At 39.8% G+C, this 27411-nt stretch overlaps 3 protein-coding genes across 9 annotated transcripts in view; 1 reads left to right on the top strand and 2 right to left on the bottom strand.

Annotated features, from left to right (window-relative positions):
* Positions 1-3408, bottom strand: part of CERS3 (ceramide synthase 3) — a 49598-nt gene extending 46190 nt beyond the window's left edge. The window contains exon 1 of one of the 2 annotated variants that reach the window (XM_062000014.1): positions 3353-3408. The gene's annotated coding sequence lies outside the window, so the exon portion shown is untranslated. Of the gene's footprint in view, positions 1-2658; positions 2726-3352 lie in introns of those variants that run through there. The other variant, XM_062000013.1, reaches the window with a different exon arrangement.
* On the bottom strand, positions 1846-15801 carry LINS1 (lines homolog 1). Of its 3 annotated transcripts, none has more exons than XM_062000010.1 (7): positions 15730-15801; positions 11484-12015; positions 11302-11391; positions 10116-10257; positions 8904-9494; positions 5189-5369; positions 1846-3536 (listed from the first exon to the last, which is right to left on the bottom strand). In XM_062000010.1, exons 2-7 carry the CDS (start codon positions 11886-11888, stop codon positions 2636-2638), a joined length of 2310 nt encoding a protein of 769 aa, XP_061855994.1. In that variant the 5' UTR covers positions 11889-12015; positions 15730-15801; the 3' UTR covers positions 1846-2635. The 3 variants fall into 3 exon arrangements, with proteins under 3 accessions (XP_061855994.1, XP_061855996.1, XP_061855995.1); XM_062000012.1 differs by lacking the exon at positions 15730-15801 and adding an exon at positions 15649-15684; XM_062000011.1 differs by lacking the exon at positions 15730-15801 and adding an exon at positions 15528-15622.
* Positions 15802-16811: 1010 nt separating this feature from the next.
* Positions 16812-27411, top strand: part of ASB7 (ankyrin repeat and SOCS box containing 7) — a 29881-nt gene continuing 19281 nt past the window's right edge. For 2 of the 4 annotated variants that reach the window (XR_009819099.1, XM_062000338.1), the window contains exons 1-4: positions 16812-16876; positions 17013-17103; positions 22452-22550; positions 25651-25911. Coding sequence is in view for 3 of the 4 variants with exons in the window: in XM_062000338.1 (XP_061856322.1) it covers positions 25701-25911 (211 nt within the window). In the remaining variant the exon portion in view is untranslated. Of the gene's footprint in view, positions 16877-17012; positions 17104-18649; positions 18733-18945; positions 19050-22451; positions 22551-25650; positions 25912-27411 lie in introns of those variants that run through there. The other 2 variants (XM_062000340.1, XM_062000339.1) reach the window with 2 other exon arrangements.

The raw sequence follows: 27411 nt of genomic DNA, 5'->3' as shown, positions 1-27411 counted from the left end.
GCATAATTTGATCTACTGATGTTGAAGGTAAGCTCAAAACAACTCCAGAGACATGACTGGAGAGTGTGGGCATTTCAGGGTAAGTCCTCTGATAGAAAACTGTATTACTTTGAAATAATACAAAGTTGTTAGATATCAATATCCAAAGGTAAGACACATCAGCTTCCTAGTAGTAACTGAGCTAATTCTCATTTAACATCAATAATAGGTTCTGCAGCTGAGCTCATTTGTTCTAACAAAGGAAATAATAGCTGTCTGAAAATTTTAGATAATAAAAACTAAAGCCAAAACCAACCAAACCAACCACAACCACCCCACCTTATAGACTCACCAGTGGATAAAAATACAACTACTAGCTGCCTTCACCGCTCACACTGTTTTGAGTGCAATAAAAGAGTTGTATCGCATCAGTTTTACTCCATCTCAGGTTCTACAGTTCATAAACGGTAAAATGTCAACAGATTAAGGTATCTAGTTGCCAGATACAAACCACATTTACCCATTTTTACCACTAAAACACACTGCGAATTAAAACAATAGCTTTCAGAAAAGTGAAACATGTGGGATTGATCACTACTAATGACCCAACTGGGCACACAATCAACTTCACGTCTGTAAGAATTAAACATAGTTGGATTGCAATTGGATTTGCTGTATTCAAAAATCAAAAGTTATGACTCCTAGACTTCTTCCTAAATTCTACACACTGTTCTGAGATGTCAAAACTTTTACTTCAAGAAAAGTTTTTATAGTTGTAGTATTTACTGACAAACAAGAAAACTGACGAGTGCTTAACAAAACCAAAATTACCTCCTCATTCTACCTCTCCCTCCCGGCTTATCGGTGTCTGAAAAATACTACTGTAATTTAGATACTTCCAACCAGCAAAGTATAGACTATGAAATGCTGAACAATTCTACATTCAGTGAAAACAATGAACTTCATTAATTAATCACCAAAGGCTAGATCAGAAGTGAGGATAGAGGAAAGGATTTCACTAAAATTAAAGTAGCTACCTATCTTTACTATTTTGATCTTGAGAGTTTGCTCAACTGCTTTCCCAAAGGCACTTCACTTTTTTTACACTGAAAAGCTCCCAAATTGTCTACTGTTGCATCTTTGAACACACCCAAAGGCATTTAGTCCTGGCAGAAATGAGCAGCTCAATATCTAGAGTATTACCAAGTTGAAACAGTAAAGACTAATCAGACGTTCTTCTGTCCTGGAGAACTCAGAGGTGAGTTTTTAACGAATGTAACTACAAGTGTGGATGGAAGAGTTTCCATTTGTTGACATTCCCACACACTCCTATTGCACAAAACTTCTCTCAGGATGAAATCAAAGCACAATCACACAGGCTATTCAGATCTATACGTCAGTGATGAGGTCTCTCCTATATTTCTGCCAAATGATAACAGCTGTCATCCTGGGAAAGAACCTACTTGATTCCCAATCAGAAGAGAGCACCTACCTTCAAGAGATGAACCTAAAAGGCAAACTGCTGTTCAGAGTTCTGATGAGGTCTGAGATTTTTACAGTAATCCCTGTCGTCAGTACTTTCCCATTGCCTAACCCTCATAAGATCACTGCAAGCTGCATGTTAAGTGTACCAACATTAAGTGGCTTCCTCCTACATGCACATACTAGTTTGGATCCTGTTCTGAACAAACTCTCCTCAGGCAAAGTCTTAGACACTTACTTTTCAGGTTATTCAAATTAGATCTAATAAAAGATGTAAGTATAAGAATTTAAATGACAATTTCTATGTATCTGTTTCTGATTTAACAAAGGTATTAAGTATTTATTCTATACTCACATAAAATAAGTAATGGATATGACAGATTATGTTGGAATTTCACTTTGGCATTAATTAAGCTTGATTTTAGATAATGCTCCACTAAAATGTTCTATAAATAGGCAACACATGCCTTAGTCCCTCATCAACCTTTTCTTTTAATTAACAGACCATGAAATATTAGGAGAAACTAAATTAAATTTTAAGTAGAATGATAATTCTGCCAATCAAATTGGGCAAACAGGAAGAGCTAAAGAAAACTACAGCCTAGATATCAGTTAAGCACTTCAGCCAAGAGAAGTGTGGCACGGATTATTGTGACTGTGGTAACACGTCTGAATGTTCACTTTAAATAAAGCCCCAATACAGAACACACGGTGTAAAAACTGTCCCCAACTAAAATGTTTTATTTAATTCACCCTCTAAGCAGTCAAGTGTTGCATTAACACTTCACAAATCACTGCCAATGCAGCAATCACTTCATATAGAGAACGACATTAAGTATAATTGAGAATACTTTAAATATCACATATTGTTGATTTGCTTTCACATTGGTTATTACCAATTTAATCCTTAAATCAAATTAATCCTTATCTACTGTACACCGCCATACACACCACGACTCAGCCTAGGACTCTAAGGTAATGGGTCATCAGAACACTGGATGGAACTGCAGATTTTTAAGGTGTCAAACCAAAAACACGTTTATCCTGTTTCAGGTTAAATACACTGACAAGTGCAACAGGCATGAGCTTCATTAGTCATTAATCTCATGGCAACATTCCCATAGGTGCTAGTTAAAATAAAACAACCCAGCAAACACTGCAAGACTTCTTTGGATTATTGTTGATTCACATTCTTACTGATCTTCTCAATATGACTCAGTAGCTTCAGTAATGCAGATGGATTATATGGGAAAAGATTTCTTCTTTGCAACCTAGAAATAGCTTTCTGCAGTTCTTCCAAACACTTTGTTGATTTGTAAAGCATTATTCTTAGGGGAATGATGTTATCTGAAGATGCCACACAAGTCAAACCGGACAGGGTGAGATATCTCTTTTGTTCCAGAGGCAACAGTTCAGACTTGAGTGTATTCCATTTATCATCTGTGTAGCTGCAATCAGTTTTCCTTATCTCAGTCTCACCCTCATTATTTACAGGCACCTGCTTTGTGTTTACTAAGCACTCTTTTCCATCTGATTCTAATTCAGAGTCTCCTGAACTGTCATAATTGACAAGGCTTTGAGGAGAACCCAGCAGAAATGTGCTATCAGTGCCTATCAATGAGTTGGACTGGTTAGCCTCTGCAACTTCATTATCACCTTGCTCTGTTGTAAACACTACGGAATTGTGAGAAGAAGCCAAAGATGTCAGAGTTTGTGCTTCTGGTTCACAGCAAACATTCTGCAAACTCTCATCAGTCACACAGCTTTCTTTTTCTAGATGAGGTGGCTTGACAGAAGAAACTGATTGAAAAGCAACATGTTTGGCATCAAAATGATTACAGACATCTAGAAACTGATGCCAGTCTTTCCTTAGAAGCTTTAAGTACCTTACCAAGTACTCCAGAAAGCAAGTTTCTGACGAAATCAAAAAATCTAGAAGTACTGAGGAATCAAATGCAATTTTTTCTAGAAGAAATAAAAAAATACAGTGAGGATTATATCCACTTGCATGTGTAAGGAAGTTCCAGGTTTCCTCCTCTTTTGGGCTTAACTTAGCAGCGTCATCATGCCATAACCTGAAAAGCAGAACCATGAAACAGGTTAAAGTCAACTGAAGTTTACAGGTATTTTTAAAAACAAGTATGTCCAGAAAATGGTATTCTTGCTCTTTTTTTTTTTTTGGCAAAAAGTAAAAACTAAAAAGAAGGCTTGATATTAAAATGAGAAAGAATGAAGGCAGGTGGAGCCAGGAGATCAGAGGGTTTAGGGAGCCAAAGCACTTAAAGAGTGAAATGTTCTGCAATAAACAAAGTTACTTACAATACATGAATTATAATTTAAATTTTTGTAAACCTGAACACAGATTAACTTCCAAGATGCAAAGCAAAAGAAGGGCCTACTTTTCTTTAGGTGTCTAAGAAGAACTGGGTGTATCATAGAATCATAGAATGGTAGGGGTTGGAAGGGACCTTTAGAGATCTAGTCCAACCCCCCGGCAGAAGCAGGGTCACCTAGTTAAGGTCACATAGGAACATGTCCAGGTGGGTCTTGAAGACCTCCAAGAAAGGAGACTCCACAACCCCTCTGGGCAGCCTGTGCCAGGGCTCCCTCACCTGAACAGTGAAATAGTTTTTTCTTATGTTTGAGTGGAACTTTTTGTGTTCCAGCTTCTTCTCATTACCCCTTGTCCTGTCACTAGCTACAATAGAAAAAAAAGGATGTCCCAACCTCCTGACACCCACCATTTATATATTTATAACTGTTAATAAGATCACCCCTCATATTCCTCTTCTCCAGACTAACCAGCCCCAGTTCCCGCAGCCTTTCCTCGTATGAAAGATGTTCCAGTCCCCTGATCATCTTGCTGGCCCTGTGCTGGACTCTTTCCAGCAGTTCCCTGTCCCTCTTGAGCTGGGGAGCCCAGAACTGGACACAGGACTCCAGATGAGACCTCACCAGGGCAGAGTAGAGAGGGAGAAGAACCTCCTTCGACCTGCTGGCAACACTCTTCTTGATGCATCCCAGGATGCCATTGGCCTTCTTGGCCACGAGGGCACATTGCCGGCTCATATTTAGCTTGTTATCAATCTGGACTCCCAGGTCTCTCTCTGCAGAGCTGCTCTTCAGCAGTTCGACCCCCCACCTGTACTGGTGTGTATCTTGTGTGATACTACTTGCAATATCTTTAGGGACCTTTTGTAAATTAGGAAATTATCTTGTATGGCAATTTAAGGACCAAGGAAGCAGTGAACGTCCAGGACAAATTAATGAATACATTTTAGTTGTCAGCAATAACAGTTTTTATCAGCTAGCCAGAATTAACATGGGTCTGATCCTCAGAGGGCTACTTTGCCAGAAGTCCCTGAATTCTTTCATTATAACAACCCATTCTTGTCAAACCCTGTGTTGAAAGAAAGCAGTTTTGCTTTTTATCTGTGTCTAGTCACTACGTTAGACTGCGAATTATTCTTAATTACAGGATATGACAAAGTATTTAACAGGAGACTGTTGCACAACTCCCTCATTTCAATCCAAAAACCACTTAATCAAAGTATCAGCAAAGTTATCTGCTCTTACACCATCATTATTACACTGTCCTTAGATTTGCCTTTAATTACTAAAAATATTTTTTCTTTATACAGAAGTCAAACAGAAATGTTATGTATATCACAATGACCTCACTAAATTACAATTCTTTGTAGTTCTGTCACGTTAAATGCACACTAACCTATCAAACTTTAAATAAATGAGTAATAAAGCTTTAGCTGCTTCCCACATATCATCATCTTGCTCTATGAAAATCAAGGAGAGCCATTCACAGTGATGCACAACTGGGTGAGACTGTGGGGAAGACTTCAGATGACTCTTCCAGAATATCAACAGCTGGGACATGGAACTCTGAAAGTCTCCTGAAAAAGAAAGAAGTAACTATGAATTTTGCTATACATTTTTTTGCTACTAAACAGCAGAAACCTTTTATTTGTTTAAATTAACAGTGCTAGCAGTTCATGGAGCTATTTATTATTCCTTAGCTCAACTGATTGAACACAGCATAACATTTAAAATATTAGTTCTTGCTTCTTGATACTGAAGAAATCCAGAAACATTTTGCAGAAAACTGTAATCAGTTATCTAGCCTTAAATTAAAGTGAACTGCTACTCTGTCAAACTCTAAACATACCAACATTTAGATGTCAGTATTAGCCATAAATTACCTGCAGAAAATTGATTCATCAGGTACTGCCACCTACCAAGACAGATAAAGACATAATTTGTTCATCCAACTGCATTCCTCATTTCCTTGGAGTTCAAGGAAGAATAATCTGAGGTGACCTAGAGGGTTTTTGGTAGAACAGGATGAATTCTCTCACACCTCAGCTTGAAGACTAATGAACAAGACTACACCTCCCAAAGTTTGCATGTATCAGGAAACCGCCAAAAATGTGTCTATATCCCCACAGCTGGAATTTCTACTTCCTTTTAGTTCCCCAGTTAGGTAGCTTCATTGGTACATCACAAACTAAAGAAAGGTGAATTGTAAGCAAGTCAATGCCACAGATGGAACCATCTAATGTGAGCACTTTGCTAAAATTTCACCTCAGGCAGTTCTCCCACATAAAATAATAACACAACTGTAATGCTCTGATAGGACTGAAGCAAGTCCTTTCTCCTCCCCACCTCAGAAATTTACTGCAGTGATGTATAGTTGATGGGAATAAATTGTCATTTCTACAATAAAACAAAGTATGTAGCACAGCCATATTCTTTATGTATGATGTACATTTTCCACACAGAGAGGCCTGGGACAAAGGCACCTTCATAGGACGGTCTACAATCCTTGCTGGAAGGATTAATGTAAGCAGCCATTTTACTGCAAATCTTCATTTTGCCCCTCTTTTTAAACACTGCACTCCTGGATGGGAAAAGGACCTCAAAACTTATGCCATTTTAGTGCAGCTGCCTAATTAGAAAAATAACTTTGTACTCACAACACTCTCTTGTCAAGAAACTTACTTCTTTAATACTACTGACATATTACAGTATGTACTACGTACATGTATTCTGTAGCATGTACTATATAGTGTGGTGCTAGTTACCAGTTCTTCATATAAAACAGCATAAACTCCATGTTTAGAAAGAGAAAAAATATGTAGTGACACATATCTTTACCCTAAAGGTACTCCTTAAGTCAGAACACTAATGCTGGTGAAGCAGTATATGGCTTGAAGGGTATAGTTGCATCATTATCACTTCTGAATATTTCCTGCAACATGGGAATTAGTTTTACTTACCATATCACCATGTGGTTTTCCTTAATATTTAGGATTTGTTTTTCCTCTTAGAAAATAATAGGAACATCAAATTATCTTTGTTATTAATAGTTACTATTCAGACCGAAATTCTTCCCTATAAATCAAAGCTATCCAGAAATTACTCTCAGAATTGAAAGGAATTAAAGTTAAGCCACTGTAATTCATTTTAATTAAAAAAAGATAAGATCAACCAGCTTCCCGGAAGCGAATTTAGCACATTAAAGCATTTTGGTGCTTGTTTTAACCACTTCATCTAATGCCACTATAATAGAAGCACCATTCATTTCAATTTGAAATTCCCCTTGACAGTTTGAGTATTTTAATCTAATTAAAGAACTCATTTTTGTGTCACGAATCTGGAAAAGGAGATATTTTTCTTTCAGAAAGGATTTTCATAGCGACAACTAAAATAGACTTCACCTACTTTTTTATTCACTTATTCTTAGTCAATCTTGGTCTCTGTACATTTTTCAGAAGGTGGATCACAAATAAAACAGTGTCTAAAAATATTTTAAAAACTCTAAGAATGCAACTGGCATCACAAATATAACATCTTCCCAAATCTGGACAGATTGCCAGAAGCTTACAGAAGTCTGTAGCTCCTTTGCATAGTCAGATTAACTAAAATTGATTTTATGCTTGCTAAATAATAATACAGAAATATAAGAAATACTTTAAAATAAATCTAGAACTTGTATGAAAATGCCTTGAGAGATAGGAAATGATGTAAAATTTTATCCTTGTTTAAAAATAAGGATAAATGAATTCTCACTTTTTGCCATGTCAATTGGTTGACAACAAGGAACACTGACTAGGGGTAATGGACAAAAGCTGGAATACAATAAGTTCCACTTCAACTTAAGGAAAAACTTCTTTAAGGGTGAGGGAACCCTGACACAGTCTGCCCAGGGAGGGCGTGGAGGCTCCTTCTTGGGAGGTTTTCAAACCCTCCTGGTTACGTTCCTGTGTGACCTGACACAGGCAGACCTGCTTGAGCAGGGAGGTTGGACCAGATGATCTTTAGAGGTCCCTTTCAACCCCTACTAGTCTTATGATTCTATGACTCTCACTTGCATTTGACTAGAACCACTGTCTCAGAACCACCTTTCCATTTTGGCCACGAAGCCTGTGATGCAGGGACAGCAAGTTGCTTTGATCATAGTTTGCACACCCACATAGCTTAGCATCAGAAGATGTGCATCGTGTGCCTCTGGGAGGTAAAAAGGCAAAATGAGATTCCAGGAGTGAGTAGCTGTCAGAGAAAATGCCTCACTCCACCACTTCATTATAGCACAAGAGAAAACTACTAACTGGCTACCTGCATGCCACAGCAATGCGTTCTCTCCTGTCAGGAACACACGTTACACAGCATTCCCTTGCCACCCAACTGCCTGCCTGGGGGCACAGCCCTAGTACAAGAGCTAGAACTGCTCTTCTACTAATCTCATTCATCTCTTCAGTAGAGCAAACATACTCAAGTATCCAGGTATGAAAAGCACACCTCACACCTACAGATTCAAAGGACTAGACCTATAAAGTCAGGGTGGAGAACACAACCACTATAGTCTGACAAGTTCCATCATTTCCTCACCTCGTACTTTATAGTTTCATTATTTTTACTTTTTGTACCACTGCTGGGTTTTCCCTGTTCTATTATTTGTCTGACAGTAATGCCTGTTACCAGCAACCAAGAGAAGCACATAACAGTACCTAAAGTTCTACCTTCATGTTATGAAACAGGACAGTGTTACCTTCAGCTCCCCTTAGTTCCCCATCCTGAACAGATTGGATGCTTGTACTCTGGGGTCTCTTCCAACTGGAGAAGAGCTTGGAGTTCACAAACTGCCTCAACTATTTCAAATAACAACACTTGTGCTTAAAAAGTCTTCAATCCCAAAAGCAACTGTTTCAACCCCCTTTATTGCAGTGCTAAGGATAGGGTAGAGTGCAAGGGGACAAATGATTAGGGAGGACACACTGTCAGCAGGTTTCCTGGGTGGGCCTTCTCTTTCCTCCCTCCCACTACCTGAGCTGAAGTCTACTTACAACAGCCTTTAATGAGGTGTGGCAACAAAAACTGAAAGCTTTAAAACTCTTGTTGCTTAATGCACAAAACTAAAAGACAATTACCTTTGATTTCAGCTTTTGTAGCAGAGCTCTGAAACTTGAATTCCAGTGCTTTAAGCACAACCAGACTTAAGGCTCTGACAACAGTTTGGTCAGAACCACCTTGAGTATCATCTCCAGGAGCAACTTCACTGCCTCCAAAGTAGCTGGCCTTTTCCCTGAGGGGGATCTGATCAAGCCAAGTCAAATCGACAATCTGCAGAACCGCAGTACTCAGTGCAAGCATATCCTCAGAGAAAGATGGGTTTTGTAGGAACGGTGATGCACTTCTAATATCTTCTCTAGACTTGTAAAGGACACATTTTTTAAGGAGCATAATGAATTTCTTCTTGATTAAGTAATGAACTGAAGAGCTAATGATGTTCAGGACACAAGAAACTTTCAAAAACAATACTCTTTGGCATCTGAGCGGCAGTTCTAATTCAATTCTGGAAGCCAAAAGTGCTTCAAGCAGATCTATAAAACTGATCAAATTGTTTGCAGCTTCAGAATCAGGTGCAGTACAGTGGTGGCTGTCAAAATGATGTAACAGGACGGAGTTATAAAATCCTTCAAGCACAGCATCAAGAGGAGTCAACAACTTCTTTAAAATACCTACAGCAACAAGAAGGTGGTTATGGAGTTGGAGTGTTAACATAGTCAGCTAAGTCATCAAATAAGCAGTAAGCAGGGGACTGTGACTATTCTCAGGTTTCAACCATATTTAAACCACTACTTTTTAAATAGTGCTTTGTTACCCTCTTTATGAGAGAGAGAATAAGGGGCTGTTTAGTCTGGAGGAGACTGAGGGGGATCTCATTAATATTTACAAATATCTAAATGGTGGGTGTCAGGAGGCTGGGGCAGCACTTTTTCCTGATGTATCCAGTGACAGGACAGAGCTGACGGAAAGAAGCTGCAACACAAAAAGTTCCATTTAAACATAAGGAAAAACTATTTTACTACGAGGGTGAGGGAACCCAGGGAGGGTGTGGAGGCTCCTTCTCTGGAGGTTTTCAAGAGCTGCCTGGATACATTCCTGTATGACCTGATAAAGGTGGACCTGCTTTAGCAGAGGGGTGGACTAGATGATCTCTAAAGGTCCCTTCCAACCCCTACCATTCTGTCTGTGATTCTGTGATTCTTCAGACAAGCAGCCCTAGGTGAGATGCCAAGTCCCATTCCTCCCCCTGGTGGCACTCGCGTACCAGTTGCACCAACACATAGCCACGGTACCTGCTCTGAGTGGAACTTCATCTCTCAGGATCTCCTTGATAAGAGTTGTAAGAGTCCATAGACACTCTGCTACCTGGGTATTCACAGGGAATCCTGAAAGAGCCTTCAAGCTGAAGGTGAGCCAGGTGACATTTAATGCATTCTAAGAAAATTTGTTCAAAAAATAATCACATTTGCTTTACAATTGCTTTGCAAATTAAATTAAATCATAATACAATGCTTGAAATGGTACCTTAGAAAAGATTCAAATGTGGACATAGACAAAACACGGGTAGAAAAAATAAATTTGTCCAGTGCCTTTCAAGGACATAGGCCTCTACCTAGGAATGTGAAGTCACCTATGCATGCAATCAAAATTATCTGTGTTTTCCAGAAAGGAAAAACCAAACCTCCTCATGTCACGTGGCCTACTCAAAACCTGATAATACTGTAGAGATTGTATCTGAATTCATAATTACCCAAAATCAGATACTGGACACAGATCATATCTGAATGTTTAATTCCCAGTCTCAGAGAACATTGTGAGAAATACTACAAATACATTTCTGAGAGAAATCTATGTTCAGAGATGCAACTATGGGGGCTACAATATGTATTCACCAAATACACAGCAAGTAAAAAAACCCTCTCAAGTAACTGTAATATTCAAACACAAAAATACAGAAAATACTTGCACTGCAACATTAAAGAGAGTATTTCTTGTCATGTAGAAACATTTAACCTTAAATAGTTTCATAAAATTCCAGAGTTAAATATATAAACATACTCCACCTCACACTACAAACTCTGTTACATATTTGATCTTTCTTTCTATATTCCATGCTCTTCCTAACACGCCTGAAATGCTCTCTTGGCACATTTATTACGTTTCCTATCCATTACTTACAATCCAAAGATCCTTAAGACACACTTTATGGGAGAACTATTGCATAGTTTATCTTGTATAACCAGCAGTAAACATGCAGGCAATAGAGGAAAGGAGCAGTTCTGAAGTTCCACTGTGGATCTGCATATAATAGGAGCCTCCTCAACAGTACTTCTGGATTTTACAGTAGCATATAGTGACTGCTTTTGTGCCACAAATACTACAAAGACTTGTCTCTAGAGTCAAATGGAACAACTTGAAGGCACATATCCACCAAGTCTTTTTATTTTTTTAAGCTGTGAAAAGTTATGTCACACTTACCTCTTCCTTCAGCTGGAAATACACAAGAGACGCTAAAGTTTTGGAAGCCATGTGAGACAACAGCTGATCACAGCTACTGAGCAAATGAATCTGCAGACATATAGAAAAAAGAGAGTATCTAATGCATGTTCCTCTTTATTCCTTCTTTCACAATATTACTTCAAAAATTTATAAAAGCTTACCAATTTTGAGTCAATTTTTGCCTCCAGAAGATGGACAAAGATTTCACAGTACTTCTTTCTCGTACTGAGCTCAATTTCCTGGGACTCTGCTTTAGCAACCATCATCTTGATCAAGGTTAACTGAAGCAGTATCACTTCTCGTGGACAGAATGAGGAGTTCATGTTTGCAAAGCTATTTGACATATCATCTGTTGCAGCAATAGCTTCATCTGGCATATCAGCATCCTGATGGCTCCTAAAACCACCATCGGTAGATGGCAGATGCATCCGATTACCTGATCCATCTCTTTCTGGTGACTGCTCAATGCACAGATTAAGTAAGGAGGTATAATGATGGCTTTCCTTTGCAAGTGGGATGCCTACCAGTACATCCTTATACAGCTGCTGCAGAAGAAAGATCTTCATTATGAGAACATTCACTATTCCAGAAAACACCGTATGTCTTCACTGATTATTCATGGTCACTGCAAATCACCTTCGAGGTTATTCAAGGGAACCAGAAGCACCATCAAGCTTTTCTCCTCTAAGTTACCTAGAAAGACATATTTTGCTATTACTGAACACATAACTAGAAAGACACAAAACCACAACACACATTTAATACTACCATTATTGAATTTCTTTTGAAAATACAAATTCACTGCTTAAAACCAGTGAGAGTGATGCTTGCACAAACCTGTCCCAGTGAGACACTGAAGTGATATGAGAATTATCAATGCCATGAAGAGTTTTACAGTTCCAGTATTATACTGACAACAACATTCATTTGCTGGAACTGACAAAACCAAAAATGACTGTTATTAGGGACTGCTTCTGAAAGATACGAGAACTTGCATCAAATCTCTTCTATATATTGCTAAAACTACTAAAACTTCATTTCTTTTGTGACAGATTCCTCTGGGCACAAATTTTCACCTGCAAATTTTCATCTGAACTGGCAGTGTTTATTGCTACACTAAGGTGGATGCAGAAACACCTCAAAAACCCCAGAAACTAAAAGACAAGTCTTCTGCTGCAAATAGGCTCAAGTTGAGTAGCGTGAACATAGAGGAGGGGAGAACCAGGCTCTTAATTTAGGAAGGAGAGCCAAAGTATTGTTTCGCATCTGTAAGTGCAGAACTCTTATTTTGAGCACTTCTATCTGGATTAATCACATTACTGAGTAATTAGACTAGTGATGCTAGTCTAATTTTTTTAGGACAGTTTAGCATGTTCTCTAACCACAACTCTTATTAAAACCACCCATAAAAACCTCATGACCTTTATCTATTGTGAAGCTGGGAAGGAGACTTCTATTGTTTATAGGAAGTTTCTTTCTGCATGTCAAGTAGACTCCTGAAGCCATCTGTCTGTTGTGGCCTTTGATTTAATGTTAGATTTCCTCTTTTTTATCAATGGAAGAAAACAACTCAGTCTTCCAATCTGTAAGAAATGCTAAAGATCTTCCCATTTGCATATCAATCACACCTGCATTCATCATCATACCAAATACTTTCAATTACTATTGCTTTTTAGTAGAATATTAGAAAGCAATGCAACTATAAAATTCATCAGGTTTTAAACTACTATCAAATATTGCTAACTACACCTTCATTTTTTACACTTTGATTTTTCAGCTGCAACAGAAGTAAGCATTGACAAAATGGCTTCCAAAAGGTACAAAGGATTAGGGGTACACCAAGAGATGCTACCCTGACTCCTCAATTCTTCCACCATCAGGCAGCATTTCCCTTCACAAAAGAATAAAAAATCAGAGAATAAGAAGTTGCTTGCAGGGAGTGATTGACAATTCACTCTGGTGTGGTATTTTTAAAGAAACTTTGAGCACTGGCTGACCTGACAACTCCAAAATGTTCTATGGTATGCTCCTCATCTAACTCTCACCTGGTAGACCTAAGAACCTTGACCTCATCTGTTCCTGTATTCCACATTTAAAATGTTAAGAATAAATCTAATACTTCAGACAATAAATTCCTTCTTTGTTTGCAGAATCTATTTGGAATTCCAGTTGAGGTGGAAATTTATGACCTGAAACCTCATAAAATTTCTTCAGAAATCACTCTGAATGTTTTACATAGCTATTGTTCCTATCTTTGACTTTTATCTCTTCCTGAATGAATGCCCAATAAAGTAAAATTATCTCAAGACATTTCCTTTTGTGTTCAAGATCAACTTGAACTATCACTCTACATGGTAAATGAACAGATCTCTCATGTACAAATTCATACAATGTGGTGAGGTTGTTAAGGCAGATGAGATTTAGAACTCTTCTAGGACATTCACTGTGAGAGTCTACCTTCACCACATGATACTGGTTGTGCTTTTCCTGATCCTACCATAATACATTTATATTACATCATTAATTTTCAGAACACTTTACAGAAACATCTATATGTCTCATATCAACAGTTCATGAACAGACGTTATTAAAGGAAATTAAATGTGAGGGGGCATATTTTAAAGACATTTACTTTGAAGAGGGAGAAAACATCTGAGGGCAATTAAATTTGCTTTAGACATAGGGGGAAAAAAACCAGTGAAAAGCTCAAAGCTGAAGAATAAAGAAAAGTGATCGTATTCATACACAAGAAATGACAAACTCCAACTCCTATTTGTGTTGTTTATTTGAGTTATTCATGACAGCCCCTGAAAACCAACTAAGGTAATGCCTCACAGTGCCAGACTGCTGCATAAACAATAAGAAACACTTCTAAAAATCTTATATAGAGACTGATCAGGTAAAATACAGAACAGGAAATTATACAGAACAAAACACCACAAACCAACACACCCACAAATAAACATGTTGTTATAGATTATTTTCATTCATTCCTTAATGAAAACTAAACTATTTTAGTTTGGGTTTGATTTTAAATCCTAAGTCATGTGGAGCTGCAAACAGAACGAGAGAAGAAACTTGATAGAAAAGGAAATGAAGAAGTGGAGATGAAAACTCAAGATGACAGCTGAAGCCTGTAAGGTTTAAAGACCATCATAAACCAGCAACTGAAGTTTAAGTGGTTATAAATGCCTCCAGAATATATGATTCCAGAGTTATAAAATAAGCGTATTTTTACAAGGTGGGACACTTAATTTAGCACAATGTCATAGAAACATTGATTTGACTGCAGTAATACTGTTGATATCACATTTTACTTGTTTTTTTTCCTACTATCATAAATGGCTTATGATGACACACAATTACTCAGATATTAGTGAAGAGGTACAATTAAAGAAAGCTATTGTTAACTCCCTATATTAGCCTCTCCCTGTTATATATAGTAGCGTTAACTGCATGAGTAGTGACTGGGACGAAAAAACACCTATCCAGAAATTCTATTTTCATTTAAAAATTAAATCAAAATGAAACCACAGTCCGTGGGTATGAGTCTGAAGGTTCTGGAACTCCTTACAATTAACTGGTTGACTCGTTTAAGAAATAAAATATACTCTAGACTACTTCTACCTGCAATGACTTCATCAGCTCATCTCTCAGTAAAGGATACGCTTCCTCTCAGTGCTAAAATACTGTAAGTGCCGCTAATGTCATTTGCTTCCGTAGGCTGAAAATAACCTCTGCTGCGAGCTGTTCAACCCGACTGGGAACTGTGACACCTAACGCCAGATGCTTTACCCGCTCTTTTGTGGGCATCTTTAGCCCCTTCAGTTAGGGTTAGAGACGGCCCCGATGCGGCCTCGCACTGTGCTTCTCGCCGTGGCGTTTCAGAAACGCCAGCAGTGGGGTATTGGGAGGAAGACCTCGCTAAAACTGACGCTCCAGGCTAAAGAAGGCACACGGAGATGCGAGCACGGACGTGTGCAATCACTGCCCCAACAGTGCCGGCCCCGCGCCGCCCTCCCGGCCTACAGGCCCGTGAGACCAACCAGCCTCCAAAACCCCCTCCCGCCGGCCTGAGGGCCAGACAAGGCCTTCTGCGCTGCTGCCGCCGCCGCTCCGCTCCTGCTCCTCAACCAGCGCGGCTCCACACCCCTACACCCACTCAGCCCCGTCCCGAAGCCCCCTCAAGCCGCCACCAAACCCACCCGGAGACCCTCCGCCTGCCCGCCACACCGCCTCTCCAGCCCGGCTCCCCTCAGCCGCGGGCCCCGCGCTGCCCAGGCACCGCCCCTTCCCCCCGGGAGCCCGCGGCCCCCGCTTAGTCACCCCGCGCCGCCGCGCATACGGGCACCTCTCCTGCCCGCCGCGCCGCTAGGCAACCGCTGCTAGGCAACGGCCGCGACTCACCCGCCTCCGGCGCGGGCCGCCGTAAGGCTCCGTCAAAAGCCGGAACCGCGGCAGCCGCCCCCTTTTCCCCTCTCCTCCCCCGTCGCAAAACCTTCCCCCTCCCCCGCGCCTTTACGGCAAAGGGGAAGAGCCGTGGGAGGAGCCGCCGTCAGACCGGTTCCCAATCAGGCGCGGCGGCGGCTGGCGGTCGGAGGCGGGCCCAGCGGAGAGGCAGCCCATTGGTGGCGGAGGAGGTCAGTCCCTGCCCGCTGACCCCGGAGCGAGCCGAGGGGGGCGGCTCGGTGCAAAGTGTCCCCACACGGCTCGGCCCCCTCCCGCGGCCGCCGCCGCCGCTCCCCCCGCCCCGTCGCCGCCGCCAGCGCGGGGGGCGGCTGCGCACGGGCGCGCGCCGGCCCCCCGCCCCCCCCTCCCCTCCGGCGGCAGACAGGTAACGGCCCCGGGCAGCAGAGCCCCGCTTGCCCACAGACTCCCTCCCGGGGAGGGGGGAGTGGGGGGGAGCGCGACCCCATGGCCCGCCGCGAGGCCTCTCTTGGCCGCTGCCGGGCTGCCCCTCCGGCGGGGCTCGCAGCCGGCCTGTTCCGCCCCGCACCCCATCAAGCGGCTTGTGAGGGGGTTTCCCCCCCGCCGCCCTCCCCCTTGGGAGGGGGCTGCTCGGTCTCCCGCCGTCACTGTCCGCCCCGGCCGCGGTGAGTTGGCCGGTAAGCGCCGGGCCACCCCGCCCGGCGCCGAGCCCGCCGCTGCCGTGCTCCCGGGACAGCCTGGGGAGGGAGGGCTCGGCGGGCAGAGAGGGTTGAAGGGAGCCCCGAGCCGCTCCGGAGCGCGTGTCCCTCTTCCCCAGCCCCAGGCGGTGCCCTGGCTGCCTTCCCCGCCGCCGGGCCTTCAAACTGCGCTGGGGCTTGCTCGGCTTTTTTGTGTGTGTGTGCGCTTGACGGTTCCTGAAGCATGAACTCCTGCAAAGGAGTGATTTTCATTTCCTAGCAGCTCTGCTTTTTGGGTTACTTCCTGTCCCATTCTTCAGTACTCATCTTTTACTTCCATTCCCTGGGGGAGCTGCCTTGACAAGGTAGCAGTCTTGCCGTTATTGTCCCTCCAGCACCTTAGTATCCCAAGAGAGTGCCCTCCTTTTCGAATTGAGACCCCGATGTAGGTAAATAACCCTTTCCTTCCTAATTTTTGAAGGCTCTTCCTATTGCAACCTGCTGTTGCTTTGGTATTAACCATTTTTGTTCTCCATTTCTCTTTTATGTCATTGCATTTCTCATTTCTACTTGTATTTTTTTTAGGTTTAAGCTGCCTTAAAGGAGAATTAAGAATTGTGACTCCAAAGAGCAAAATAAGATAGAAGAACGAAAACAGCACTCAATACCCAGAAAGGTGATCATTCATCTAGACTCTTAGAATCATCCTAGACACGTGGTTTGGCTGAGAGTGGGGCCTCTTGTTGTGTTTTTGATAAATTTGAATAGGTAGCATTAGATTTCTTTGTTCTCTTAAAACCTACTTGCTATTGAGCTTTAAAAGTCGAGAAGCTTTGAAGCCCGTTTGAAGTAGCGTTCCTCTTTCTGCTTGTAATGCTTTATCATTTTCTAAATTTAATCTGCAAACATTATTTTGATTATGAATTGCTCCTTAATGGGCTTTTGTGTCTCCCCATCTTAGGAATGTTACTTAAAATTACTTCACTCTGGCTTCTTAAGAGCATCCCCTCTTAAAGCTTTTTTACAAATGTGTGGATGCAACACTGGGTCTGTTTCTGCTCTGATTCTAAAGTCTTCATTGGAGTAGGCCACGATGATTGCATTATATTGTTTTTGTGTGGGTCATGGGGGTTTCTGTTGTACTGTTGTGGAGCTGCAACAATTGACATTCACTTAATTGGATGGAGTGTGTTTACAAGTGCTACTTTTTTTGGCCTTGAGATCACAGAAGCTGCTGGGTGCTTAAAGGAAAAAATTAAAAGAGTCGTCGAAAACTGAGTCCTGCTGGTAGGAGGAAGGTTTGGTTTCAGGGGGAGAGTAGTTTGTAGGGATTTACTTGGTTTATGTCTAAGATGAAGAGATGGATGGTCTCTAGAAGGAGAGAGAGTGAGGAGATGAATGATATCAGCCATCCTTTTTCTGTATCCTACTGTTAGTGTGCTCCATATCATGGAGTTTCTGCGTGTTCTTTTAATGCAGAGTCTGTCTTGAATCCAATGTTTCAAATGTAGATGAGTTTGTGTTATTTTGGCAAATATATCCTTTATATAGGTCCCTCTAGTCTTTGTTGTGTTTTCAGAGATGTCATTGACTGTACCAGAATGTTTTTCATTGTCAGCAGTAAATTATTTTTCAGCATTAGTTGCAGGAGAAAGAGCAGAATTTGTTACCAAATATCTTGGTCAAGGTTGGATCACTTTCTAGTGTCAGTATCTTTAGCATATGATTAGAAGTAACTGCTACACATCAAAGATTAAACAGAAGATCCACCTGTAGCATAAGTATAACAAATTTTGAGTTGCATGTTTAAAGGAGAGGGAAGAAATATTCCATGTGAGTTTTGGAGCATACTGCAAAACTATGAGTAATAGTGGAACATGTGGACATGCCCAGTGTGACTTGCAGGAGAGATTCTTATGCTAATAAGTGGGACAGATGCGCATTAGTACAAACCTACCAGTGCAGTTATGGCCCACTTGTTTCATCCAAAGTTGGTTTATTATAACACTCTCTTTACAACCCAGCCACTGCATCTAATTTCAGGGCTTGCGTTAGTGTATCTGCTCCAACAGGAGACATCTTGGTGCTGATAAGTTGTAAAATCTTTGGGATTTATTCATGGAAGGAAATGTAAGTTTTAATTTGATTTGCCAAGCTCCTTCCTAATGTGAAATGCCAGTGCAGCAAAGTTTAATTCAGATGCAGAGACTCAAATTGAGTTCACAGAAATCGGGGAATTTGCTTCTGGCAGAAATTTGCATGTAGTCAAGACAAGGAACAGAGAGAAATCATACTGCAAGTAGAGGTAACCCCTTAGATATCTTTCTTTTTAAATCTTCATTTTGGTTTTGTTTTGCCTTGTTGTGAATTCTGAGCCCTTAAAGGAAATGTGCTGAGAGGCTGTTTTCTGTTGTTCCAGCATTTACTTACAGAACGATACTGTTGCATTGAAAAACTTACATTATCCACTGAAGTCATCCAACTGTTTTTGTCCACTTGGATTCTTTTAGGCTGCATAACGAAGAAATACAGAGCAAATACAAGTCTTCCAGAGACTATTGGATGAAATAATCTCTATAAGTGCCACTCATTTTGTTCATCATCTGGGCTACAAGTATTAAGGTTGAAGTGACTGCTTTCATCTGGTTTGAAGTAGCCGTTGTTTTTGCTTCTTGTGATTCTATAAAATATTAATGTTTTAATTCTTTAACGATAGCAAGTCATGTTAAAATACATAAATCTTCTACATTAACACTTGCTACAAATCATTTCTTACTTTTAAGGCTAAGCTTTCATCTAACTTTTTCTGTTTAAAACTTAGTAAAAGCACCACTGTGAGTTAGAAGAGAGATTGCATTTCATGCTACAGGAGGATCTCCAGGCATGCTGCAGAGCACAAGCTCCCTGCAGTTTGTCAGCGTCTGTCTTGAGGGAGGAGAGTTGTGGCTTTGTGAACCTGATGCAGCATCCACTACAGATAAAGCTATGTGAGGCCTTGCTTTAGCAGTAGCATGGAGGTCCTTGGTATGGAAGGATTTGCAGTGTTTTCGTCACTGTGCTCTGCTTGTGGTTAAGGTTGTCAACGTGCAGGTGGGAATTTTGAGGATGATTAATAGCTGGATGAGTTTCCAGTGTCTTGCTTTCCAGTTTGCAGATCTGAAGTTACTTGAGCTGGCTGATTTCACTAATTCTCCATCAGGCCCAAAAGTCAGACCTCTCAGCCTCTCTGTGAAATGGATAATAGTTGGTAAAACTATACCTCTGTTCTTCAGTTTCAGCCACCTGCAGAACGTAACAACACAACAGCTGCTTATTAGTATATAGCATCACCAGTCAGCATCATACAGTGCCATAAACACCTGAGGCTGGTGGAGGACTTGTAGATTAACTCTTTTAATTATTTTAAGTTTAGTATGTCCAAGCTACAAGATAGAATTACAGAAGCTCTCACAAGAAACATGGTAACTTTTAATGACTGCTTGTGAAGAGTGCAGCCTTCTTTCCTTTGAAGTAGCAGTTTCTCTGTGATGTTTTGGATTCATGCTCTGTTAACTCACTGCTTTTGGACCCAGTAATTCGTATGCGTTGCTTGGTGATTTTTCGACTCAGCCACTTGGATACCTCACTTGATGTCTGGCTGGGATGTAGCATAGAACATCTAGCAGCAAATATATTCAGGATTATAAGGCTCTGTGAAAATCTAATGTTTCACGTGTTATTTGCAAACTTTGATTGCGATATGAGAACACAAATAATAGCAGGATAGTTTTCCTCACTCCTTTGTCTGAAGACTTCCTGAAATAGGGAGCTGAGCGAGAGATGAAGATGATAGTTGCATTTAATTTCTTTGTCGAACACATATTGACCGTTTTTCGAAATGCCATTTGAGTGAGAACATGTTTAGCTTGCTCGAGTTTTGAAACGGGTAGGAGAAGTGGGTTGTGAGAATAATGAATGCTAATGTGTGATTATCCTTACTCCACAGGGCTTGCTTTTTTTTTCTTTTAATTTGATTTAAATATCTTGGAATTCTTCAACTACAGGCAGCTTAGGATCTACACTGATTAGGTCTACCCTAGGTGGTAAATGCCATGTGTAATGGTACGCTCTCCTTTTTGTATATAGTTAGGCTAACAACAGTAAATGATGGACCTTATTCTGTAATCTGAGTGTTTGGGAATCAGATCTATCTGTTAGCTCATCTGAATAAGCAAAATACTGTATTATAAAGTCTCACTTTTAGTACCAACCTTGAACTTTCTTTCAAGTAAGTACATACATATGTTAGAATTAATTTTGCACGTGACATTTGCAATGAGTTTAATGAAGTGACACATTGATGTAGAAAAGTCTAAGATCTCTTTGACAACATGAGACATTATCAATAGATAATGAAGGTGTTGGATTCTTTTATTTACTGTGCTACTTCAACAGTTATTAGTATTTTAAGCAAACTTTAAGTCATTGAGTAAGTGAGCTTTACTTTCACTAAATATGACTTCTTTTTATTAAAGTTGCAGATCTTACTCTTGCCATATGCAGCTAATTTTCCTTTGGGGGGAAAAAGCTTGTTACTTTTTTAGTGGAGCAATCTGTTACCTTGTCTGTAGTCTGTGAAGTCACTGCAATTCTAATTTGCATCAGCTAATAAAAAATGTGTGGGTTTTAAAGTGAAAATCATGCAAAAATGAAGGAGTAAAAAAAAAAAGGTGAACTAACAACCGATCATCTATGCAAAGAAAACAAGGCTAGAAATGTGATCAAATTAGGTCACGGCAGTGCAGTTTTGTGCAGGGCTGTGAGCCTATCTGCAGACATTGTATTTTTTATCTTGGGAAGCAAAGCTCTTCAAAAATGTGCATAAGAGGGGTGAAGAGCTTTTTTACTCAACCTCCTCTTCTGAGCTATCATCGGGAAAGGAAGATTTTTATGTTGCATTAAGTGACAGAAATTTTAACTTAAGCTAAAAGCTGCACAGTTCATACAATTGTTCTGGTGCAACTCATTTGCAGAAGAAACAAATTGCTGTGGTTTGTGTCATCTGCTGTACAATGGAAGTAATGCTGTTATTATTTATGATTGCAGTGCTCACACATGGTAAGGGGTCCTGTCATGAGAACATTGCTGACAAAATGAATGAAAAGTCAGATAGAGGTGTACAAAGAATTAAGGAAATACCATTGAATATGGGCTCTCATCAGTAGTCAAAGGTTGGGACTGATCATGTTAACAGCAGAAAACAAGGAGGACAAGGAGAATTAAACTGAAGGAGGAAACAGGATAGAGGTTGTAACTAGCATTCAGTAGACTTTGATACAAGAAGGATGATTTTTATATATGAAGTACAGAGTGAAGATTTTTTTGAGATGGTGGTATTGCTTGTGTTGTGAAGGTATCTTTACCTGTCTGTGAAACACAGTGTATGTTAGCCTGATCTGACAATGAGAGGGAGAAATGTCTGGTGGTGCTAGAAGTCCAGTTGAAGAACAGAGAAGTCAGTGCTCTATGTTGTTCAGACTTTAGTTTTTAGAGGGAAGCACAGATGGGATGGAGAATTAAAAACAGAACAACATCCCCCCAAACAAACAAACCCACAAAAATGGGTTGGAAGGAACTAAATGGATCCTGAAGCTCTTTTCCTGGCATCCAAATCCCATACGGAGATGTTGAGCAGTCAGGCAGAAATACCTACTGTATTTCATCTATTCATGTTCCTTGGCAGAAACAGATATATGTAATCCTTAGACAAGAGTTTAGACCATTTCTTCAAGGTTTACTCCAGAGACAAAGTGCATCTCTCATTTCTCGCATCTTCCATAAAATACCCTCTGTAGTCTTTTCTTCATCTGTCAGAAGCAAACTCTCCCTACCCTGACCTCTGGAGGACTGATAATGAAATAAAACACACTTCGGGGCATTTTCTGGCATAACTGCATTAAAATGTAGCATTGTAACACAGGTACAAAGTAAAAGTAAGTAAACCTCTCACTTTTACTCTTTGCAACTAATTATTTTTTTTTAAAGGGGTAGAAGGTTGTTTGACACAGATGGACACACAAGATTATGAATATTGAAGGCAATGAAGAATGGGTCATCTATCAAAGAATAACAGCCTCTTATAAGGTAACTCAAGAACACGTTGAATTTATCCGATTCTACTTGCAAAATCAATTAAGTAGTTGTTGTTCTCCATTTTCATGACACCATACCATCATTATAACCAAGAATGCATAGGTACATTTTTTTCCCCACTCTGCTTCATTTAGTTTTTTCACTTGTGTGGAGAAAGCCACTGGGTAGCAATCCAAGTGCATACTGTGTTCTGAATGAGATTGATTACAGTTGCAAAACATTAAATATTAAATGCCAAATGGCTAATGACTTCCACTAGTCCCCTCTTCCTTCTCCAGAGATGGATGCTGTAAATGGGCATTTGCAAACAGGAATGTTAATGTGAAGTGAAAATGTTTTCAAAGCTGATGTGTACCCAGAACTATCCTGAAACCTTTAATGTTACAGTTAAGTATTCTTGTGATTTGAATTTCATTGCTTGCCATAGGGGTGAGGTAGAAGAGTAGGTATTTACAGAAACTGCACAAGTGATAAAAGGAGCTGCTTATGCTTGACTTTGTCTTCTGCTTTGTATGTTTTAGTACTTATGTACTTTAGTACTAGCTAATTTGAATAAGCTCTGCTAGTCACATGTAACATATGGGGCCAGTGCCAACTTTTTATAATGCTGCATTACAAATATACCCACCAGCTGAGAAGTGTGATATAAAGAGCTTTGCTTTTTCTTAACCAACTGTCTTTGCAGATAGTTGCAGGGGGAATACTGCCGGCCCCTTAAATGAGAAATCCCATTTTCCTTCGTCTGTTTGGGCATCCTATCCCTTTCTGTAGCATTTTGGGCAACTAATTTGACTATTGTTTTCAAGATGACATGAGATCCTGCAATTACTAGTCATTTACAAGAAGGGAATGTAAAAAAGGCAATAGAAAGTTTAGTTATAGTAACTTTTGATCTCATTTGATTCTCATTTTGAGAGAAAAGTTTTTGTATCTTGTTTCTGTGTATGTTCAGTAAGTAGAGCTGAAGGGGCACACTGGTCTTCTTTTTTTAAGGTTCTCCCTCTGACTCATTATCAATTAGATTCTACGATCACTTTTCACCTGTAAGTCCAAATAAAGATCTTGTTCCTGTAGTTGGAATTCCATTAACAATGCTGTTAGTGGTGTGATCCAGACTGAAGCCAAGTTCACTGTCTTGTAGGTGAACATGTTCTAAAGTGCTAATTGGGGTTTAAAAAGAGCTTAGCAAAAGCTTATTAGAGTCAATAGAAATACTTCCATTGTCATCAGACTAACTAAGTTTGATTTTTGGAATATGCTGCAAAAGCTGAACTGTCGAGTTAGCAGTTACTGCTTTGTAAACCTCCTTTTCTTCCAGTGTCAGATCATGGAGTTCATAGTATAAAACAAGCAGAAAAAAAAAAGCCTAAGCTATGTATAACCTGTTGAGCTAAAAGCCTTCTTTCCTAACCCTATGCTAAAATAGTGATTGTTGCCGTACATGGTAGGTTGAAGCATTTATATGTCAAAGACAAGCAATTGCTCTATGTAAGGTCTGTATTTGCAATGTAATAAGGGTCATTGTAGCTACCTACTGATTATAGCTTATATCTCCAAGAAACAGCTAATAATTTCTTTGCACTGGGTGCAACTAGGTTACAGGAGAGTGAACAGATAGCTGTGCCTCTATCTGGAAAGATAGCAGTGATTGGGGTTTTCACTTTGCTCTTATCTGTACGGATATCCGAATCGCAGGAAAACAAGTGGGATATGGGGAGTTGATTGCACTGTCTTTTGAATGACCTGTGAATCATGAGGACCTGAAAAACCTTCAGATATTTACATAAAATAAGATTTAGGTGATGATGTGGGTTAACATCCTAATAAACTTGCTGTTTGGCTTAAAATTTCTTCTCATCTTTAGAGTTTTTCAGAGGATCACAGAATGGTAGGGCTTTTCTTTGTACTTTAATCATAATTAACTTTACAGGAGTTAAAATCCATTTTTATTTCTCTATTTTTAATCTTATAGCTCTGTGTTAATATCCATTGCAACAGCTTTTCAATATTTTGAGACTCCTATTGCTCAGCTTTTCCTTTCTCATAACCCACTTTAATTCTCTTTCTGCTGACATTCCTTTCCATTCTAGGAATTCCTTTTTGTGGGATGTGATGCACAATGTATGTGAAAATGTAAACACTTAATAGACTCTGTACTGTGGAAGAATCCCTAAATACCTGTATTTTTTTCCTTGTTTCCAGCTGGGTAGCAGATAAGTACCTTTCAAACAGAGTGTGGAGTATAGTACTTATGTCTGCTTGTAGTTAGGCTCTTACTACTTTATCCTTTTGACCCAGCTCTCTCATATACTGTATCAAGGTAATAATACATTGAAATCTTCTGGTATATGTTCTCATGGATTTGACGGGACTATATTAACTGCATTTATGTGTTTCCAGGTCTCATGTATTGTCACTTTCATGTTTGATTCTTAGAATGTAGAGATTCTTTGTGGTCTTTATGTATTAGTAAAGAAGTCCACAAGCCACATCTAAGATTCTAATGTTTAAAAAAAGAGAGAAAAAGAAAATGGAAGTGTTCAACTTGAACATTAGTGTTACTAATATTCATGTGCAATAGGTCACAGGAAAAGATTGTATTAGTAAAGTGGAAACATTTTCACTGACACTTAGAGGTGATACATTTGTAGGAGAAATAATAAACATAGTTTGGTTGGATGGAACAGCACTGCATTGCTACAGCAACAGTTTAGATCATCTATTTAACCAGTATCTCTGGAATCGGTGATTTTAATCATGTTGTATTTTTTAAATGAGTGTTGGGTTCTGAAGATTTTTCATTTCAGTTATTACTCAGGTGTTTTAATTGTGAGCTGTTGTTTGATGCTGTCATTTCAGAAAGAAATGCCTACTATTTATTATGTGTAAGTGTCCTTCTCTTTTGCAGTTCAGTGATATGAACCATGTACTATGGTTTTACTAGCAACAGTGAGACTGGGTTTTTTATTCTATGTATAAAGTGACTTTGCACACGGAGTCAATCTTCACATTGCTTTTCATTAGTACTGTTGTTTTTTTCTAGACCTCTCTTTCCTGGTCCCAATCCTAATTTATTCATGCTTTATTCAAGGTGAATAGTGTGACCTCATGACACTTCTGTAAAAGCCAGATTCAGCTAGGATGTTACACCATCACTGTCGGAGAAACCCTGAACTACAGGAAGAGTTGCAGATTCAGGCTGCAGTTGCTGCTGGCGATGTTCACACCGTGCGCAAGATGCTGGAGCAAGGATATTCTCCAAATGGTCGAGACGCCAATGGCTGGACTTTGCTTCATTTCTCTGCAGCAAGAGGGAAAGAGAGATGCGTCCGTGTTTTTCTTGAACATGGAGGTGAGTTGCCTGGAGAGAAAAGTCTTGATAACTATCTCACAGTTTTCTATCCCAATTTCCATTGCAGGCCTTTCCAGCAACCAGTTAGTTATCAGAATACTTCTGATTTGGTATAACTTTTTTGGAGTAGTGCTGGATCTCCATTTCTTTCTGATGCATACTCTGTGAATGAGGTGACAGATTAGCTTTATATCTTAATACCTTCTTTTCCTTTTCTATTTTTTTCCCCCAGAATTGCCTAGGAATTGTTTAAAAAATGAATAAGCTTTATGAAAATAGGGCAGAAAGGCTCATTATGAAATTAAATGCACTCACAGCTCTCACTATAGGCTTTTCTCCTCTGTTAGGCAGCATTGTTAGAGGAAGGCAGGTCCTTGAATTTAAATCCTAGGGAAGTTCATTTCATAGTTCTCAAGCAAGTTAACAAGTTGCATTAAAAAGTTTCTGTGTGGGCATTAACAGAGTCTGATAAACGTTATGAGAACAGTATTCTTTGTGCAAGGGGTTTAACATCAGCTATCCACTTGTGTTTACACCTCTCCTGCATCTGTCCATAATGATACTTTATTTCAAGAACTGAATGAGTTTGGTTGTTTTAAGTGCTATCCTCACTTGGGTGGTGATGATTACTCCTCAGATGGTACAGTCAGAATTTCTTTTTACTGTATCTTGTTTCAAGGCCACCTAAAGTTTGAGAAAATAATCTTTTAATGTGATACTGTGGAGGAAAGATATAAATCAGAAGATTCTGATTAGTGCTCTTAAACAGCATCCCCTATTCTAGCACTGTTCTTATCAAATGAATTCTGAGCTAAGATACCTTCAGTCCCAAGGAAAGTGAAATAATGTTTTTGATGTATCAGAGGCCAAATGGGTCCCTTACGTGTGTTGCAGTATTAATCAGATGTATGGATCACCCTTAAAATGGAATGGCATTACTAGGCTGTGGTATTAACATAATTGGTGGTACGTCTCTTAAGAGCCACAGTGAAATACAGCCTGAACAGGTGGATCTCACTGATACACCTTCTACAGATTCTAACCATATAATGTTGGCAAACCCTTGTGTTCATACTAGAAGGTGGGGAAAAAGTACTAAATTGCAGTAATAAGTAACTTTATCCACATATATTACATTTAAAAAGGAGAATTTAATCTCAAGCGTTCAGTTCAATAATTCAAATTTTTTAGGCTGTAAGTCTCAAAATATTTTGCTTTTAGCTTTGTAAACTTGATCTGAATAAAAGAAAACCACAACTAATTATGTATAGGTTTTGATCATAGATAGCAGTGGTTTGGTTTTATTTTTTGAAGTACCAGCTGAATTTGATGCCTAGTGAAAACTGCCTTTAATGAAACTCCTTTATTCTGGAAGCAGTATAGCATTTAATCAACAGGACTAGAAAGTTGAGTAACAAATAGTGTGAGGGTTAGTCATCTACAGCTGAGCCTCACTTCAGAAAATTGGCACTGTTTTGTGTCTTGCCTTGTTTTCCCTCA

Source organism: Colius striatus, chromosome 7, assembly GCF_028858725.1.
Source record: "Colius striatus isolate bColStr4 chromosome 7, bColStr4.1.hap1, whole genome shotgun sequence".
In the NCBI taxonomy this organism is placed as follows: domain Eukaryota; kingdom Metazoa; phylum Chordata; class Aves; order Coliiformes; family Coliidae; genus Colius; species Colius striatus.
This window is presented reverse-complemented; position numbering and strand designations above follow the sequence as displayed.

Bases quoted from the DNA above. Each gene is read 5' to 3' on its own strand.
- LINS1 (XM_062000010.1), bottom strand. From the start codon at position 11,888: ATGAAGATCTTTCTTCTGCAGCAGCTGTATAAGGATGTACTGGTAGGC. The intron at 9,495-10,115 runs GTACCGTGGCTA...TTGTTGCTGTAG, and splicing joins TGAAGTTCCACTCAGAGCAG to GTATTTTAAAGAAGTTGTTG. The intron at 3,537-5,188 runs GTTAGTGTGCAT...TCTGCTTTTCAG, and splicing joins ATTTATTTAAAGTTTGATAG to GTTATGGCATGATGACGCTG.